The sequence below is a fragment of the Argentina silus genome (genome assembly GCF_951799395.1).
Source record: "Argentina silus genome assembly, chromosome: Y".
Classification (NCBI taxonomy): domain Eukaryota; kingdom Metazoa; phylum Chordata; class Actinopteri; order Argentiniformes; family Argentinidae; genus Argentina; species Argentina silus.
In genome coordinates, this window is record NC_139654.1 from 51,281,720 (window position 1) to 51,297,659 (window position 15,940).

At 41.0% G+C, this 15,940-nt stretch overlaps 1 protein-coding gene across 3 annotated transcripts in view; it reads right to left on the minus strand.

The window, feature by feature from the left end:
- Positions 1-507: 507 nt before the first annotated feature.
- ogal (O-GlcNAcase like) overlaps positions 508-15,940 on the minus strand; it is a 15,701-nt gene continuing 268 nt past the window's right edge. Inside the window, exons 1-17 of one of the 3 annotated variants that reach the window (XM_083696685.1) lie at positions 15,890-15,940; positions 15,345-15,396; positions 14,828-14,925; positions 13,857-13,987; positions 10,950-11,121; positions 9,681-9,779; positions 8,814-8,953; positions 8,292-8,436; positions 8,001-8,105; positions 6,623-6,897; positions 6,251-6,425; positions 4,670-4,755; positions 3,555-3,647; positions 2,170-2,258; positions 1,733-1,853; positions 1,425-1,554; positions 508-1,075 (exon numbers count right to left, since the gene is read on the minus strand). The exon at positions 15,890-15,940 is cut by the window's right edge and continues 268 nt beyond it. In XM_083696685.1, coding sequence (XP_083552811.1) covers positions 939-1,075; positions 1,425-1,554; positions 1,733-1,853; positions 2,170-2,258; positions 3,555-3,647; positions 4,670-4,755; positions 6,251-6,425; positions 6,623-6,897; positions 8,001-8,105; positions 8,292-8,436; positions 8,814-8,953; positions 9,681-9,779; positions 10,950-11,121; positions 13,857-13,987; positions 14,828-14,925; positions 15,345-15,396; positions 15,890-15,940 — 2,099 coding nt within the window. In that variant the 3' untranslated portion in view covers positions 508-938. The other 2 variants (XM_083696684.1, XM_083696686.1) reach the window with 2 other exon arrangements.

Consider the following 15,940-nt stretch of genomic DNA (forward strand, 5'->3'; position numbering starts at 1 on the left):
ATAACTGATTATACATAGAAATTCTGCAAATTCTGCAAATTAGATTCTAACTTTGTGGATCCCATTGATCCCATAAACGTTGTCCCAACTGACCAGGGGTATAACGTGCGTGTGTGCGCACACTGATCCACTGTAGTCAGAGCGAACAAAGATAGAAATACCCATAGACTATCTTTAATGAGGGAAGATCTGATAACAGCATTTCAGAGAGAGAGATCAAAATAAAGGCAGACCTAAAGGAGATTTGAGGCAGAGTTGTTTAAATGTTCTCCTCTTGAAATGTCCAAATGAATGAACAGTGAAGTGAAGGCAAGGAGAATAGGGTGGAATAGGTAGGCATGAGGACAGTTGTCAGAATCATGTCTGTGTACCACAAACAGTTCTACTGTGGTTATACATTGTGGTCGGTGTGGGGAGATTTAAATACAAACATAGCTGTGAGCAGCAACAAAACTGTCTTCAAGCCATGTCATTAATCTACTGGGTCAGATACATTTAGGTCAAATCTTTATTGATCCCAACATTAGAAACACAAACATTGACATTATGTGACAGACTTATTGAAAAGCATCAATCATACAATAACATTACACCTCAATATTTGCCATTCTATTAGTAGACATTTTCTAGTTGCATAATGTTACATTTACAGACATGTCACTCCAACACTGGTATTCACAGTATAACTGATTATACATCCAAAGTAAATTCGGCAAATTACTGATTCAAACTTTGTGGATGCAATTGTAAAACTGATTAGGGGTATAACATTTCACAAGTTGTCTTTTATCAATCATGACATGACCATAAGACCAAAAAGAAGGTGTTGTAATGAACAAGCATCAACATTTGTCAATTACTTACTGAGAAGACCCTTTTTATTTAGACATTGGACTTATTTCAAAACCTGAGAATAGTACAAGATGATGGCATCTTATTTACAAGGTTGTTCCCATAGCAATGACATCCTGAGGTAGCCCTGCCATGTCTAATGTTTTGAAGGAGCATAGTTTAGTGTAGAAGTCCAGCATCCTCCGATCACTCTGCTTCAACTCGCAGAACACACCCCTGGAACCTAGAGGGGAAGACGGAGAGGAAAGGAAGGACGCATTCAGAGTCAGAGGTGGCGCAGTCAATACGAGGGGATGAACAAGAAAAGAAGAACGTTTGGGAATAAAAAATCCTATGCCATCAGTGTTGACCAAGCAAGGGGTCAAAAATAAACTAGAAAATTCTACTTTAGTATTACTGAAGTCAATGTTCAACCAAGTCAGAGTCCAAGGCAACTACAATCATGTATGGTCATCAACAGCGCAGTCAGGCATCAGATAGCTATACATCATATGATGCGTTTAGCTGATGTATCTTATCCAGGCGTTGTGAGATCTGGCAGGTGACTGCGGCCAGGATGTTGCAGGACTCACCACTGGTCTTCATTGAGGAAAGCAGGCTGCCAATGATGCGTCTGGCAGGGGCGGGGTCAGTGACCCGGGGGTGGAGCTGCATGGTGACCAGGGAAGGGAAGTTGCCTAGCAGAGAGTCTGGCAGCACCCTCTACAGGATGGAGGAAGATCTATTACAGAGGGTCTAGCCTCCTCCCACAGTCGCTGTCTATGGGCGTTATGAAGTGTAGACCCAAAACAATGATCCAATGTGATTGGTTCTGATTAGGAATCCCCGCCCGCCCCCTTTCTATTATGCTGAGTGTACAAACAGGACCTAGAGCTCCTACCTGGCTCTTCTGCACGGCTGCTTTGGCATCAGTAAGGCCCAGGGCGTACCCACACACCCCACTCTCATCCTCCAGGACTAGGCCGCAGTGTGGGGATGGGGGCAGCTGCCCTCCTGCCAACCTGTGGGGGATTGGGGCACAGAGACAGTGTGGCACTGAGATAGTGTTCCTTGATCCACACTAACAAACCACATAGCATGAAGAAATGTATTGACTATGCATTCTAACTGGTATGCTAGTTAGATAAACTTGTGGATATTGAAAAATAACCAGAGACTGAGAACCATTTTAGGTTTAGGACACACTCAAAAACATAACACTACAGGCTCAAGATATGAGGATGTGAACCATTTTAAGTAATGGGATAGGAAGTAATGGTAAAACGATGGACAGACAGAAAGGAAGAAAGAGAAACACACACACACACACACCCTCACCATTCACTGATAAGATCAGGTTGTGTGGATGCTGGAACTTTGCCCTCGCCCTCTCTCTGCATCTCCCTGTGAATCTTGTGTACTTCTGCCTGGTACAATAAAGACATACACAACGTGAGTCAGGCAGCCTCGCCTACACCTGGAGCTCTGTCTAGAATTCCCCAAAACAGGTACCCAAAAGTACCCCATGCAACCCAAACAGGTACCCAAAAGTACCCCAAACAACTACCAACAAGTAACCTAAATACCCCAAACGGGTACCCAAAACAACCACAAACAGGTAAACAAAAATCTCTTAACAAAAATGATTTATGCCAATTGAAACTTGCAAATTTTCCTCAGACAACACAAAACATATTCGGCAAACAGTTTACCTTCGAAGTTGACAGTGTAATCACCAAATCTATTCTTACAAATAATGGATATCAGCACTGTCCTGTATATGTGCACACACATGCACCCACATCAGGGTTGAGGTCAATTCAGTTTAAATTCAGTCAATTCAGAAAATAAATTGAAAATGCAATTCAATATTTTAGAACAGAGTATCCATTATGGTTCAATAAATTGATCATAGGACGCTTTTCATGTCAAAACTCTTTCAGTTTTTGAATTATACTGAAATCTCACTTCCTGAATTGACTGAACGCAATGCATTAACATTTGGTATCATGTTTTTTCATTCATACTTTTTTTTTTAATCATCTCTGCTATCGTGACAATATAGAACCCTGAACCCAATATATCACATACTAAATCAAAACATGAACCTGAACTGATAATTTGGTTGTTGTTGTGTTGAATTGGCTGCCAGTTTGTGGTTCTTTTGGGTACCTGTTTGGTTGTTTGGTGGACTTCTGGGTACTTTTGGTTACCTGTTTGTGTTTGTTTGAGATTGTTTGGGGTGATTAGTAAGACCCTCAGGTTTTACATACTAAATACTTGCCTACTGCATGAGTATGTACTTCACATTTCCTGTACAAGATTGCAGTGGATGCAGCATGACATCCTGGTCTTTCCAACAAACTAGGTGGCCACTCATCCCTATGCCTACTAAATAGTATGAAAGTGTGCAATTTCAATACAGTAATATACATTTCTATCAGTGTAACAAAGTGAAAGAATGGTAGCAAAACTGGGCTTCTGTTATCCAAATTATACTTTTTTATACTCAGTGTGTACCCTAAATATAAAGAGAAGTTATGTATCTGGTTATGCTTTGGCCTCAGAATACTCCAATACTACATTACATACTACACATTGGTTCAGGAAATGTAGAGTACTTGATTTTCTATTGGTAATTGTAAAACAAAATCCAATGAGTCATTTTAGGTATTTAATCGCTATGCAACTATTAAAAGTGCTTAGAGAGCACCAACTCTCACCTGGTCCTCAGGGCAGTAGGGGCGTATGGAGTACACTGCTGTCATCGGAGGGTGGCGAAAGAGATCTCTGTTCCCATGGCAAGGCAGCATTCTCTAAAGACCAGAACACAACATTGAAACAACATATTCTCCTCACCTCATTGTTTCGCTGTTGATGTGTGATATTAATTCCTTGCTCCAGAAAAATACAAGGCAAATTGTGAACTCAATATGAACCTGAACTGGAAAAGCCATATTCATCACACTGTTATTTGGAGAAAGGGAGTAGGGTTTTTACAGTTATCATGCCAAATGGAACTAGATTCAGATTTTCTTTTCATGTACTGTATATATATATATATATATATATACACAGTAGCATCCAGTACAGCATGGTTCTCTAAAAAGCTTGATAACATATGTGGTGCCAATACGCTATGTTTTGTATTGCATCTTTGACAATTTAATTGTTTTTATTTAGACCGTAGGAAATAAGACAGGGAGACAGACGATAGGGCCAGACCCGGATATCGAACCTGGGACCTTGGGTATAGCATTATGTGCTTAATGTCGGGTGCGTTACCACTAAGCCCACACGTGATATTTTGGGACAGACAGCAATGTTACGATTGCTGGGGGAGGCTTGAAGCAGTTAACTGTCAATACAAGTAATATTAATTTGAATTAATTCGAATATTTAGCTTGCAAGCCTTGGGGGTGAAACGTCCACAGTCAGTTCAGGGTGATTTAACTGTAATAGAAAGGCAGGAGTTCATTTGTGACCTGAAATATTTACCTGGCGAAAACAGTCCATCGGAAAACATTGATAATCTTGGGGCGAAACAGTCCACATAGGATTGGACTCGACATATAATTAACTACCAGTCTGTCTCCAAAAGTGATGAGTGTGTCCAATTATGTTTCCATTCTGCAGTTTATGATGTATGGACTTCCATAGCGTATTGTAACGATACGCGATAAAGGTGCAATCCTAACTCTAGATCCGCAGGTGTAACTGTGACACGATTCTAGTGACATGTGTCTGTGAAAAGGAAATGTGCTCACTGAAAAGAGCATTGTTTAGTTTGGCACGACAGAAGGGATGATAGAGTAGAGGGGCATTGTTGACACAGTACCTGGAACTCTCCAGAGAGGCCCCCTCTAAACCCCCAGGGTTCTGGGTCATCGTTCATGAGCTGGGCAGAGGGTTCACTCCTCCCCCCTACAGACAGAGAGAGAAACAGTCAAACATATTCAACCAATACAAAAGCTCCATGTACCACTTTAGGCGCCATGAAAGAAAATATTATTATTATTATTATTATTATTATTATTATAACCTTTATTTAACCAGGAAAAGTCTCACTGAGATTAAAAATCTCAGTTACAAGAGTGTCCTGGCCAAGACAGGCAGCAGCACAATTAACAGGGTTGCAGACATCTTCCCATACTTTTCTGAAGGATGTAGATCCGTAGGTAAGATGGAAGCAGACCAAGAATAGCCTTATAAATAAAAATATACCAATGGTTAAGTCTACAAGGTGGACAAGGCAGACCATCCAACCCAAGCATACAAAGAGCAATGGTGAGTAAGGGCTTTAAAATTTGTAATAAACCTCAGTGCTCCATGGTAGACAGTATCCAGCGCGTGTAGGCATTGCGAAAATGCATGCATGTATATAACATCGCCATAGTCCAGCACAGACATAAAGGTGGCAGCAACAAGTCTCCTTTTGGCCTTGAAGGAAAAGCAAGATTTGTTTCTAAAATAAAAACCCAATTTCAACTTCAGTTTTTTCACCAATTGCTGAATGTGAGGCTTAAAAAGAGAGAATCATCAATTACAATTCCTAGATATTTGTGTTGAGATACAGGCTCAATCTTAGAGCCCTGAAAAGTGGTGATAGGAAGGTTCAGTGGCTTCGATTTTGTATTTGAAAACATCATCAGCAGTCAAAACAAGTTTTAAATCACACAAGGTACGTTGTACAGTATTAAAAGCAAGTTGTAGCTGACAAAGAGCCTGATTTGCAGAGCAGTATATCACAGTATCATCGGCATAAAAGTGGAAATTTGCGTACCAGACAGACTACTATCGGATTTACAGAACAACACAGTAGTTTAAACTGAAACAGGTGTAATGTGGTGGTATTATCCAAACAACTCACAGAATTGAGCGGTATTTTTCAGAAACAACGACAATCACACAGACATACGGACAGGTAGAGACGTGCTGCCATCTTGGAGCATCTTGGATAACATACAGTACATATTGACTTCCTGTTCTGCGCGTTTAACTTGTTTCCACTATGTCTTGTGGCTATGTAGGTTTCTAGTGCATGTCCAGTCCCCTTTAAAGCATATTCAATGATGACACTATTACAAAAACTCCTCTGCCGACTTGCACAAAACCAAAGATGGTGATAGTCATAGGAGTTAGCTATGGCACTAAATAAAGGGTCTTTCACACTATCTTACCTACCCGAACCCTAACCCTAACACGAAACGTGCTCTTTTCAGTGACTACGGCACCATATAGGGTCAGCTTACTTTCTTTTCACCTATAGCCTATCACAGCTGGCACCAGCTATGTTATTTGACCAGTTCAGCTCGCTTTTATGGAGCCGAACCTTGCTGGAGAGTGCAGTGCCGGATAATAAAAAGACAAGCAAAGCACAGTGCACTTGTACAGTATGTGTACAGATCTAGACGTGTACCTAACGTTTTGATGTAGGCCTGGGCCAAGGTCACTCCACTCTTGATGTCACAGATGTAGTCGTAGAGGTCATACAGGATGCTCCTGTTGGGCGCGTTGGAGAGGCGGTTGAACATTTGGACAACGCCCTCGCACTTCTCGTCAAAACGCTCCGCTCTAGATTGCCACTCTGCTGTCTGTAGGAGAGAGAGAGGGTCAGATAATGTTTCGGAGGGAGGGGGAGAGAGAGACAGAGAGAGAGTGAGTGTGTGTACACTGAATATTCAGCTGGGTGTGTGTGTATGTGTGTGAGAGAGTGGGAGTGAGAAAGAAAGGAATGGAGACATGGGAAGAGATAAGGGGTTACCATGGGGCAGAGAAAGAGAGTGCTCACCATCTCTGTCACCCCCGCGTGGAGGCCGGCTGCCTGGCTGTGTGTCTTGAGCCAGTCCAGCTCGTGCAGCATGTTCCTGGCTGCGGTGCCGTGCTCGTAGGGCAGGTAGAACAGCTCTGACAGCAGGCTGAGGTCATCCAGGGTCAGGGGTTCGGCTGTGTACAGGGGGTTGTCCCCGGGGCCAGGGGTGTACACCTGGTCACCCGTGTCTGTCTGCATGGGCTCCTCCTCCAAAGACTCTTTCTTGGAACTGGCGGGGGGAAAAGAACAAGGACCTGGGAGAGCAAGAGGCATTCCGCACCATGGTAAATGATGTGTTTACATTCTGCACCATGGTAAATGATGTGTTTACATTCTGCACCCTGGTCAATAATGTGGGTTTACATTCTGCACCATGTTAAATGATGCAAGTTTACATTCTCCACAATGTTAAATGATGCAAGTTTACATTATGCACCATGTTAAATGATGCAAGTTTACATTCTGCACCATGGTAAATGATGTAAGTTTATTTTTTTATTGCAATGTGTTGGATCAATTGTGTGTCCCAACTATGATTATACTGTTATCATATCAAATCACTTTGTAAGCCTAATAACTCTTACAAACAAAATAGCTCTTTCGTTTCGGGTTCATAAAGAGAACAAAACGTGGATATGACGGAGTATGAAGTCAGTGATGCAATGCCCATTTCATCTTTCTTTCTATATATTATTTCTGTGTCAGAAATACAGTATTCAGTTATTTCATCATATTTAGGATGGTTTGCTGGCGAATTCAATCATCCTGCTTTGTCCTGCTTTGTGTTTAACCTCATGTCATGACTAAATACAGATTAAATAGATATACAAATAGTGTTGCACACTTTGAAAACGGTTGTATGCTAAGAAAATTTAGAACTGTTTTTTTTTTTTCTCCCATAAATGCCTGAAGCAATATTTACTTTGAGCTGTGGGGAATATTATCTTGTAAGTTTAATTTGTCTATATGCTCACGGGGGGCAGTGCGCTCTGGCATGTGCTCTGGCGTGTGCTCTGGCGTGCGCTCTGGCATGCGCTCTGGCATGCGCTCTGGCGTGCGCTCTGCATTCATAATGGGCGTGTGTGGCTGGGAAAGACACTGCTAAACAATCACACACGCCGTGACAGTCAGTTCAGGGTCAAAGAGAAGGAAAGAGAAGGATGGAAGAATTTCCATGTTCTGTTATTTAATAGGATATTATTTTACTTTGCCTGATTTTTGGTTGCTGTGGTATTGTTTAAGAATCAAAATCGTGATACTTAAGCTGGTATCGAAGTAAATATTTTGCTATCGTGACAACACTATATACACATATTAAAATGTATAGCTTCTGCAGCTCTTTTTGAGAGTTTCTTACCTCTAGGCTGGTCAGTGGTGAGAAACTCCTGCAGCCAATCGGTGAGGGCCAGGGTCAGGGCTCGCTGGGGGCTGTAGGAGGGGTCTGACCCCTGCTCCTCATCACCTGCTGGTGGGGGGTGGAGTAGGTTTGGGTTAGCAAGGAATAAACAAAAAAGACTCACTCACTAACTACCTAAAGCCTCCGGAATCAAGTGCACCAGCGCACAATCCCACGAGTACACCGACTATTCATATCCCACCATATTCTCACAGACCAGGAGCCCATTTCTGTCAAAGCTGTCACACTCACTCATCTCCACGTCCCTCTGTACCCCCTCCACGTTGGACCGGCACCATGTGGCTAGTGTGTGGATGGCCACAAAGTTGGGGTAGAACTCACAGTTGGGGTTGGTGAGCACCCCCCTGAGCCTGGGGATAAGCTCTGTGGGCCGGTCCTGAGATGGACAAGGGGAAAAAAGTACATTTGTTGTTCTCTTGTGACCCAACCACGATGCATGAACTGAGGAACCAGATATATGAGAGATATTCAGTGACGCAGACAATGAGAGTTGACTAGAATGTCTCAATGTCCACCCTATTCTACATGATGGGATGGTTCCCCAGACCTAGATTAAGCCTAGTCCTTAAATAAAACACATTTTCAATGGACACGCTGAATTGAGAATGTGATTTAGTCAGGACTAGGAGTTTGGGGTTTAAACTAGAGTTTATGCCACAATGCACAACAGTATATACGGAATAGAGAGTCATTTCTTGTCAACTTCTTGTTGAGTAGAAGCTATAGAACTTGTTTTTTTTTGTAATCTCAAACCTTATAAGGCCCCAGGAAGAGTCTCTGGGGGTCGTAGTCATTAGCATGGATGTTGTCCCAGATGACCGGCGCCCTCTTCAGGACGGAGGACACCTCTATGATGGACTCCACTGAGATGTGATGGGACACCACCTTGGGACCTGGAGGGCACCAGAGTACGGATTAGTTACTGTTGAACACATGAATGAGTCCTGGACTATGTCTATGTCTGAGGGTGGATATCCTGTTGGAAGTGAGTTATTGACCAGGAGTAGGTTTAATTTGGGTCCAGGAAACCTGTATGTTTCACCTTCAATTACATTATAGTGCAAAAGTGGTTTCATTAATAATAATAATAATAATAATAATAATAATAATAATAATAATAATAATAATAAATATATGCCATTTAGCCAACGCTTTTATCCAAAGCGACTTACATTGCAGTGAGTGCATACATTTTTCAGTATATATATGTATATATAGTATATATCCCAGCGGGAATCAAACCCCCAACCTAAGCGTTGTTAGCGCCATGCTCTACCAACTAAGCCACAGAGGACCACGTCATTAGTCATAGCCTGAAGAAAAAAGCCAAACTCTCAATTTAAAATGTGTTTTGGTCTAGGACTAGGCTTAATCTAGGACCGATAAAACAGCCCCGGCAACCTTCTGATAATGATAACACAAGTTACAAGTTACAAAGTGCTTTACATAAAGAAAATAAAACAGGGAAATAAGAATTAAACAGGTTAACAGAGGACCAAACCTTTGCGCAAAAATGCAGGAATTGATAAAAAATGGGTCTTCAGTGAATTGACAAATAAAAGTAATAAAGCAAACCACTCCAAATGATACTAGCGTATAATGTGTGCATTCTGCTCTCACCAGTCCAGAGCACGTCAATCCCCAGCAGGAGTGAGTCTCCAACGGTGTGGAGGTACGACGACTCAGACACGTTGGGGGTGCAGAACGCAGCACAGTAATCTGACAACCACAAGACACCATACAATGACAGGCTTGAGAACACTGACAAAAACAAGAACATCACTATTGGTCTTGAAAAGAGATGTATTGATAAATGACAAATGCCAAAAGGACAAAATCCTGAAAAAAAGTGATGTATAGAACATTCCAGTGTGACAACAAATATGGAAACCTGAAGGCCAAATCAGCACACAACAGCAAAACAAGTGGCTAAATCAAGCACACCTCAATTACTCATTATTGTTGAACACAAAAAGTGTTACAGAAACATTTACAGTAATCTACTCTCTCCTGTCTGTCAAGCCACATGTTACGTTACTGATGACCTATACATTTGTGATTACAGACTGACTGTCAGTTGAACTATTGAGCAATGAGAGTTATGTATATCGGAAGAAATAGCTATATACTGTAACAAAATGTTTTGTTTGTCAACACTTACTCAATTGATATGTGTGTCTTGTGGAGAGAGTTGTGTTAGCTGTTTAGCAAAAAGGTGCTTAATATTTGCATTGTGTATGAAAGCAATGAGAAATAATTAACTGTTTGCTGAAAATGTCACTGTTGTGCTCATGTATGTTATTGCTGTAGACATATGAACTTCAGTTTCATACAAATGGTGTAAGCAGTCGAGAAAAACTACGTTCAGTTGAGTCCATTAAGTGCTATGAGTTCAAACTTATTTTTTAATGTATAACCTTGTCTTTGCAGGTCCCTCATTTGAATAGGAATCAATTACTCACTCTGTTGATCAGGTTATCATTACAAAACTCAGGAATGCTACCCTGAGCCCTGGGGAGACTGGTTGAGAGTTGAATGGCTGAGAGGGAAAAGCATAGTCGATGGACAACATCATCCCAATCACTCTACAAAATCGGTCTATATAACCGAGTGGCCAGAAGGAATCCCTTAATGAAAAAAATACAGATACAGCAAAAGAAAGCATCGCCGTATTGGCATCATGTCCGGCGTGAAGAATAGTGGGAGCTGCATCATGTTATTGAAATGTTTGTCACAAGTTTTTCAGGATCAAGAGAAAATGTAGAAATGGGCTGAGTTGGTAGTGACAGCCTTATCAACACAGTGTGCGTTTCGATTCCAGGCTCTGGCGCAACAAAAGGTGAACATTTTGAAAGGGGGAGTAGATGGCTGTGTGTTTCTGCTGCTGACCTGTGGGACAGAAGAGGAAGATCTCTGGCTCTCCCAGGTGCTGGTACACCTGGTTGGTGATGGCCACCTGGGCGTGGGCGAAGGAGCTGAAGGCCTGCTTGTCCGCTGAGCACATCTCTGTCTCAATGTCGTCAAACAGAAGAGAGAAGGACCTGCAACCAAACCCACTCACCTAGAGGGGAGAGAAATGTATTTGTCTTGAGAAAGGTCATCGCTGAGCTCAGAAAAGTACAATTGTGGACCCGCTACCCAATAAAACCTCATAAAATGCATATGCCATATCTCCCCAAATCGATTGGGCTTTCCAAACATAGTCTGTTCGCTGTGCCAGAACGTTTATTTTTTTCAGAGATTTGCTGTATTTCTATCTTGTAGGTTCTATCCAGCGCTGCAGTGAGACAGGGGGAGTGTCACCCTGTGACGTTGCTCTTGTTGTCGCTCTAGCTCTGCTCTCCCTGAGTGAGAGAGGTGTGCACATTGACAGACAATCCTCCACTGAGTCAGAGAGGTTAACGCATGGACACATTTCCCAAATTAAGTTGAACAATGTTAAGATCGGATTTCATGCAAACGCAGTGCCAGTGTATTTACTAAGGCACTGATTTCAAATCCAAACTTTTGGAGTATACTGCCTTCACTGTCCCATTAGTTACGCAAGGCACTGTATGTTTGTATGTATAAAAATATCGTGCAGTGCTCTCCTGAGTATTTGGACAGTGAAGAACTTTTTCTTTTTTTGTGGCTCTTTACTCCAAAAGTTGTGTATTTGAAATCAAACAATTAATATGAGGTTAAAGTACAGATTGTCAGCTTTGATTTGACCAGAAAAGATACCCAGCATCTGATGGGGTCAATGGGTTGCAGACTTCAAGAAGTTATTGCAAGCTCAAATACTTTTGGTGCCCTGAAATAGGAGAAGTACGTAAAAAAGTAGTGTTGTTTCTAAATGGTAAAACTAATATGTATACAAATACCCTCAAATAAAAGCTGACACTGTATGTTAAAGGCCCACTAAAGTGAAAATCGTCATTTCCAGTGTTTTGGTTTGAATTTTGCAAATATTAACATCACCCAAATATTACACTTTTTCTGTCATTTTCCAGTACTCCCTGCTACTCTCCCTCAAATGCTCCGTTTGTGTGTGATTTAAGAGGTTATGCCTCCTTCGCGACAGAATAACAACAACACACATTTTATTATCACTATATATGTCTTATCAGAAGGGTGTGAGGGGTTTTTATATGATACTGAATTTTGATCGAGGGCAAAACTGATATCAACTGAACATCATCAATCATTTAGATTTTAATCTAAAGTTGAAAATAGATAAACAGTGATTTTGTGGTTCTATACAAAGCAGTTATTGTACTGTATTGCATTGCCCTGCAGCGCCATAAATGAGGACATTTCACCGCAAAGAAGTAGGCCAAGGCCAAAGTTATCGCCAACGGAGAATGGCATATAGTTTCAGAGATCGGGAAATCTTGTTTTTATTTCCAATGACTGAGGAGATGAAGATGCAAAATGTAAATCATTATTATAATTATCTTGAATTGTAATTTGTATTCAATAAAGTAGTTGTGAAAATGGACAGAGGATTTTCTCCAACGATGATGAAACGCATGCTTAGTCTGGTTGAAAAGTAGGTTTAACGTTTGGTTCTGTTAGAGTGTCAACTGGAGGGGGCATGTCGCTTGTAAATGTTTTGTAGTAACTGGATTATCTAATAAGGAGATGAGCTCCAGATGTATACTAATCGATGCTCTAGTCGTAGGGGGAATCCTGGTTGCAATTAGGATAATCTCTTTCACACCTGTATCTGATTTGACAAGAGACCATCTTACGGTCATCCCATTCAGAATGTTGGTTGCAATTAACCCAATGATACTGGCCATTTAAAATGTTGTGGCAAAATGCAGCAAGACTGTTTAGAATACAAAAGTAAGACAATTATGTTATTTAAAGTTATCTTGTTGTTTGAGCTAGCACAGTGTGTTGTATTTTGTAAGCTAGAAAAACGATCTGTTCACTAAGTTATCTTAGTATAGTTGCTAACAATTTTAAATTTAAATTTTTTAGCTTCAAAGTAACTCACCAAAAATGTAATAGCAGCTGCAAGCAGAAATGCTGCATAAATCCACACAATGGACACTGTAGGCTGCTAACAAACTTGTCAACATTACAGCCAGCTAAAAAACATTGAACATAGGAACGAACGGCTCACAAGACGAACTGTCAATCAAAAATGTGAACTCTCAATCAAAAATGCAAGCCTCACGCCCAGTCAATCCTGTAGTCTGCTGGCTTGAGAAATAGTGATAAGCAAAAAAACTACTTTTTGAGCATTTTAATTGTAATCAATTATATTACAGTATGTTAGCTAACATTTACTTAGAAATTATTTGATTTTGGTAAGTTTAAGGTTTTGCCTATGTTTATGATAATTCACCCTCATAATGGCTTCCCTGACTTTCATTGACACCTCTTTGGTCCTCATGTTGACAGACACCAATAGCAAACTCCGAAGGCAAACACAAAGCCTAGAATCAATACTAGACAACTCTATTATGCCTGAACAAATGATGTGACAAAACACACCTGACTAACCACTTTTGGGTATACTGAAATAGGGGGACTATACATAAAAAGTGTTGTCATTTCTGAATGGTGAAACCAATATGTACACAAATACCATCAAATAAAAGCTAAAAAATCTCTACTTTAACCTCATAGTAAGGGTTTGATTTCAAATCCAGACTTTTGGAGCATAGAGCCAAAAGAAGAAAACATGCTTCACTCTCCCATTATTTAAGTTGACAAGTGCCTTACTTATCAGGATAGCAGCAAGCCGCTACTGGTGCTCCCTGATCCACTTCTATTAGTCTACCTGATCTTCTATTAGTCTACCTGATCCAGTTTTTTTTTCAGGGTGGCAAGTTCTTTTGGGTTGGAGAAGGTGATGTCCAGGCCAGGGGAGATGGCATAGATAAAATCCACACCATGCTCCTTTGCTGCGGATATCAGGGCTCTGAGGTGCTCTAGAAAAGAAGATCAAATATCATCCATAAATCATAGTACCTTTATTTTCACCAGGTACGTTGATCGAGACTCTTCTTTAACATTGTTTCACTTTTACAACAATGACCTGAGAAGAGTCGTTAGGGCGGCAGGGAGCCTAGAGGTTAGAGAGGCCGGCCATCAATCGGCAGGTCACTGGTTCGATCCCCACTCCAGGAGGGAGCCGGATGTGAGCTGGTAACTGGAAGGTTACTGGCATCATATCTAAGGTGTCTACCACTGCCGTTGTGCCCTTGAGCAAGGCACTTAACCCCTAACTGCTCCAGGGGTGGCGAACATGACTGAACCTGTGCCCAGAGCCTAGAGCTCTGTTCTCCCTTGGGTGTGCACGTGTGTTGTCTCGGGGAGGTGACAATTGATGAAAATTGATTGCATGGCCAAATAAACTGTCTTCTTCTTACAGGAGATAGAAGTCGTCAAAGAAAGGGCATATCAGCACTGATCTGGACTTGTATGACAGTATAGGATAAGGAGTATCTCCTTCACGACATGACACATATTTTATGATCACTATAAGTCTTACCTAAGAAGGGTGTGTGGGTTTTTTATATGATACTGAGTTTTAATTGAGGGCAAATCTGATATGGAACATCATTTAGATTTTAATCCAAACTTTAACATAGATAAACAGTGATTTTGTGGTTCAGTAGAAAACAGTTATTCTCTATTGCATTGTTTTGTTCACACACTGATTGTTGCACAGAAAAAAATAAACACCTTCACATGACAGTGTAATGAATGATAGAATACACTTTTTTCTATCATATACTGTAAACTTATTTCCTGGGAGGTTTTCTCACCTGCCTCCTCAGGAGAGTACAGATCTCTCCAGTACTTCCTGTGTTTGTAGTCATCCTTGGGAGCGTACAGGTACATGTTCAAGCCCCACATCTGCTCCCTAAACAAAACACCATACAGAAGAACTCTGAGGCACAGCAATGACTTCACATGTGACACATGATATGATATTGAATCAATCTGGGTTGGTGCATGCTCCAGGCTAATTTGGACACAGAGAGGGAGACATATAGAATAGAAATGACAGCTCTGAATGAAAAATGCATATTTTCTCACTTCTCAACAGAGAACTGTTTTTGATATGGCACACAGAGTCTGTGTATAGTTTATTACCTAACCCCAACACCTCTTCACCCCTGCTACCCCCCTGTACAATTTCTCTCCTGCTAAAAAAAAAATATATATATATAGCCTACTGGCATTACGACTGCCAATGGCCCCTGGTGTGAGCATTGATTACTTTGTCTTATGATGACTGTTGGATAGATGATTCGCTAAATGCCATAAATGTAAATGTACCTTCGGAACAGTTCTTTTCTTTGCTCCATAGTCCATGGTCGCCCATAAAAGCCTGAGTCAAGCAAAGGTCATATAAATTACCATCTGTCAGAAGTATAGCATGTGTGTTTAATATAGTAATGGTTACTGTATTCTAAGTCTGACACAGCCTGCCTGCATTAAAGGGGCAATCTGGGATTAAAACAAAGTGGTCTCCCAACCACTATTTTTGGTAAACAGCTGAGGGTCAAAATGATAGGTTGAACCATGTTTTGAAGCTTTACAGTGTTAGTTTACAATTACATTGTTTACTAACAATAGAGTAAAACAAGTTTAAATTTTGGGTTCTGATGGAGTAAGACAATTAAATTAAGATCATGAGGCATTTATAAGTGATATTCTTCAAGAAGCAATGGCTATATATCATTAATTTAGTCCAAACATGGTTGTACAAATCCTAGATGGCTCCTTTAAAATGCATTTCAGTGTAAAACTCTAAATGAGTTTGAGCATCCGGACTCCCCACACCGACTGTCTGACAGGTGAGATGATTGTAACTCACTCACCCTCCACCACTCCGCAGATGAACCGCCTTGTCTTGCCATTCTCTGCCCCCT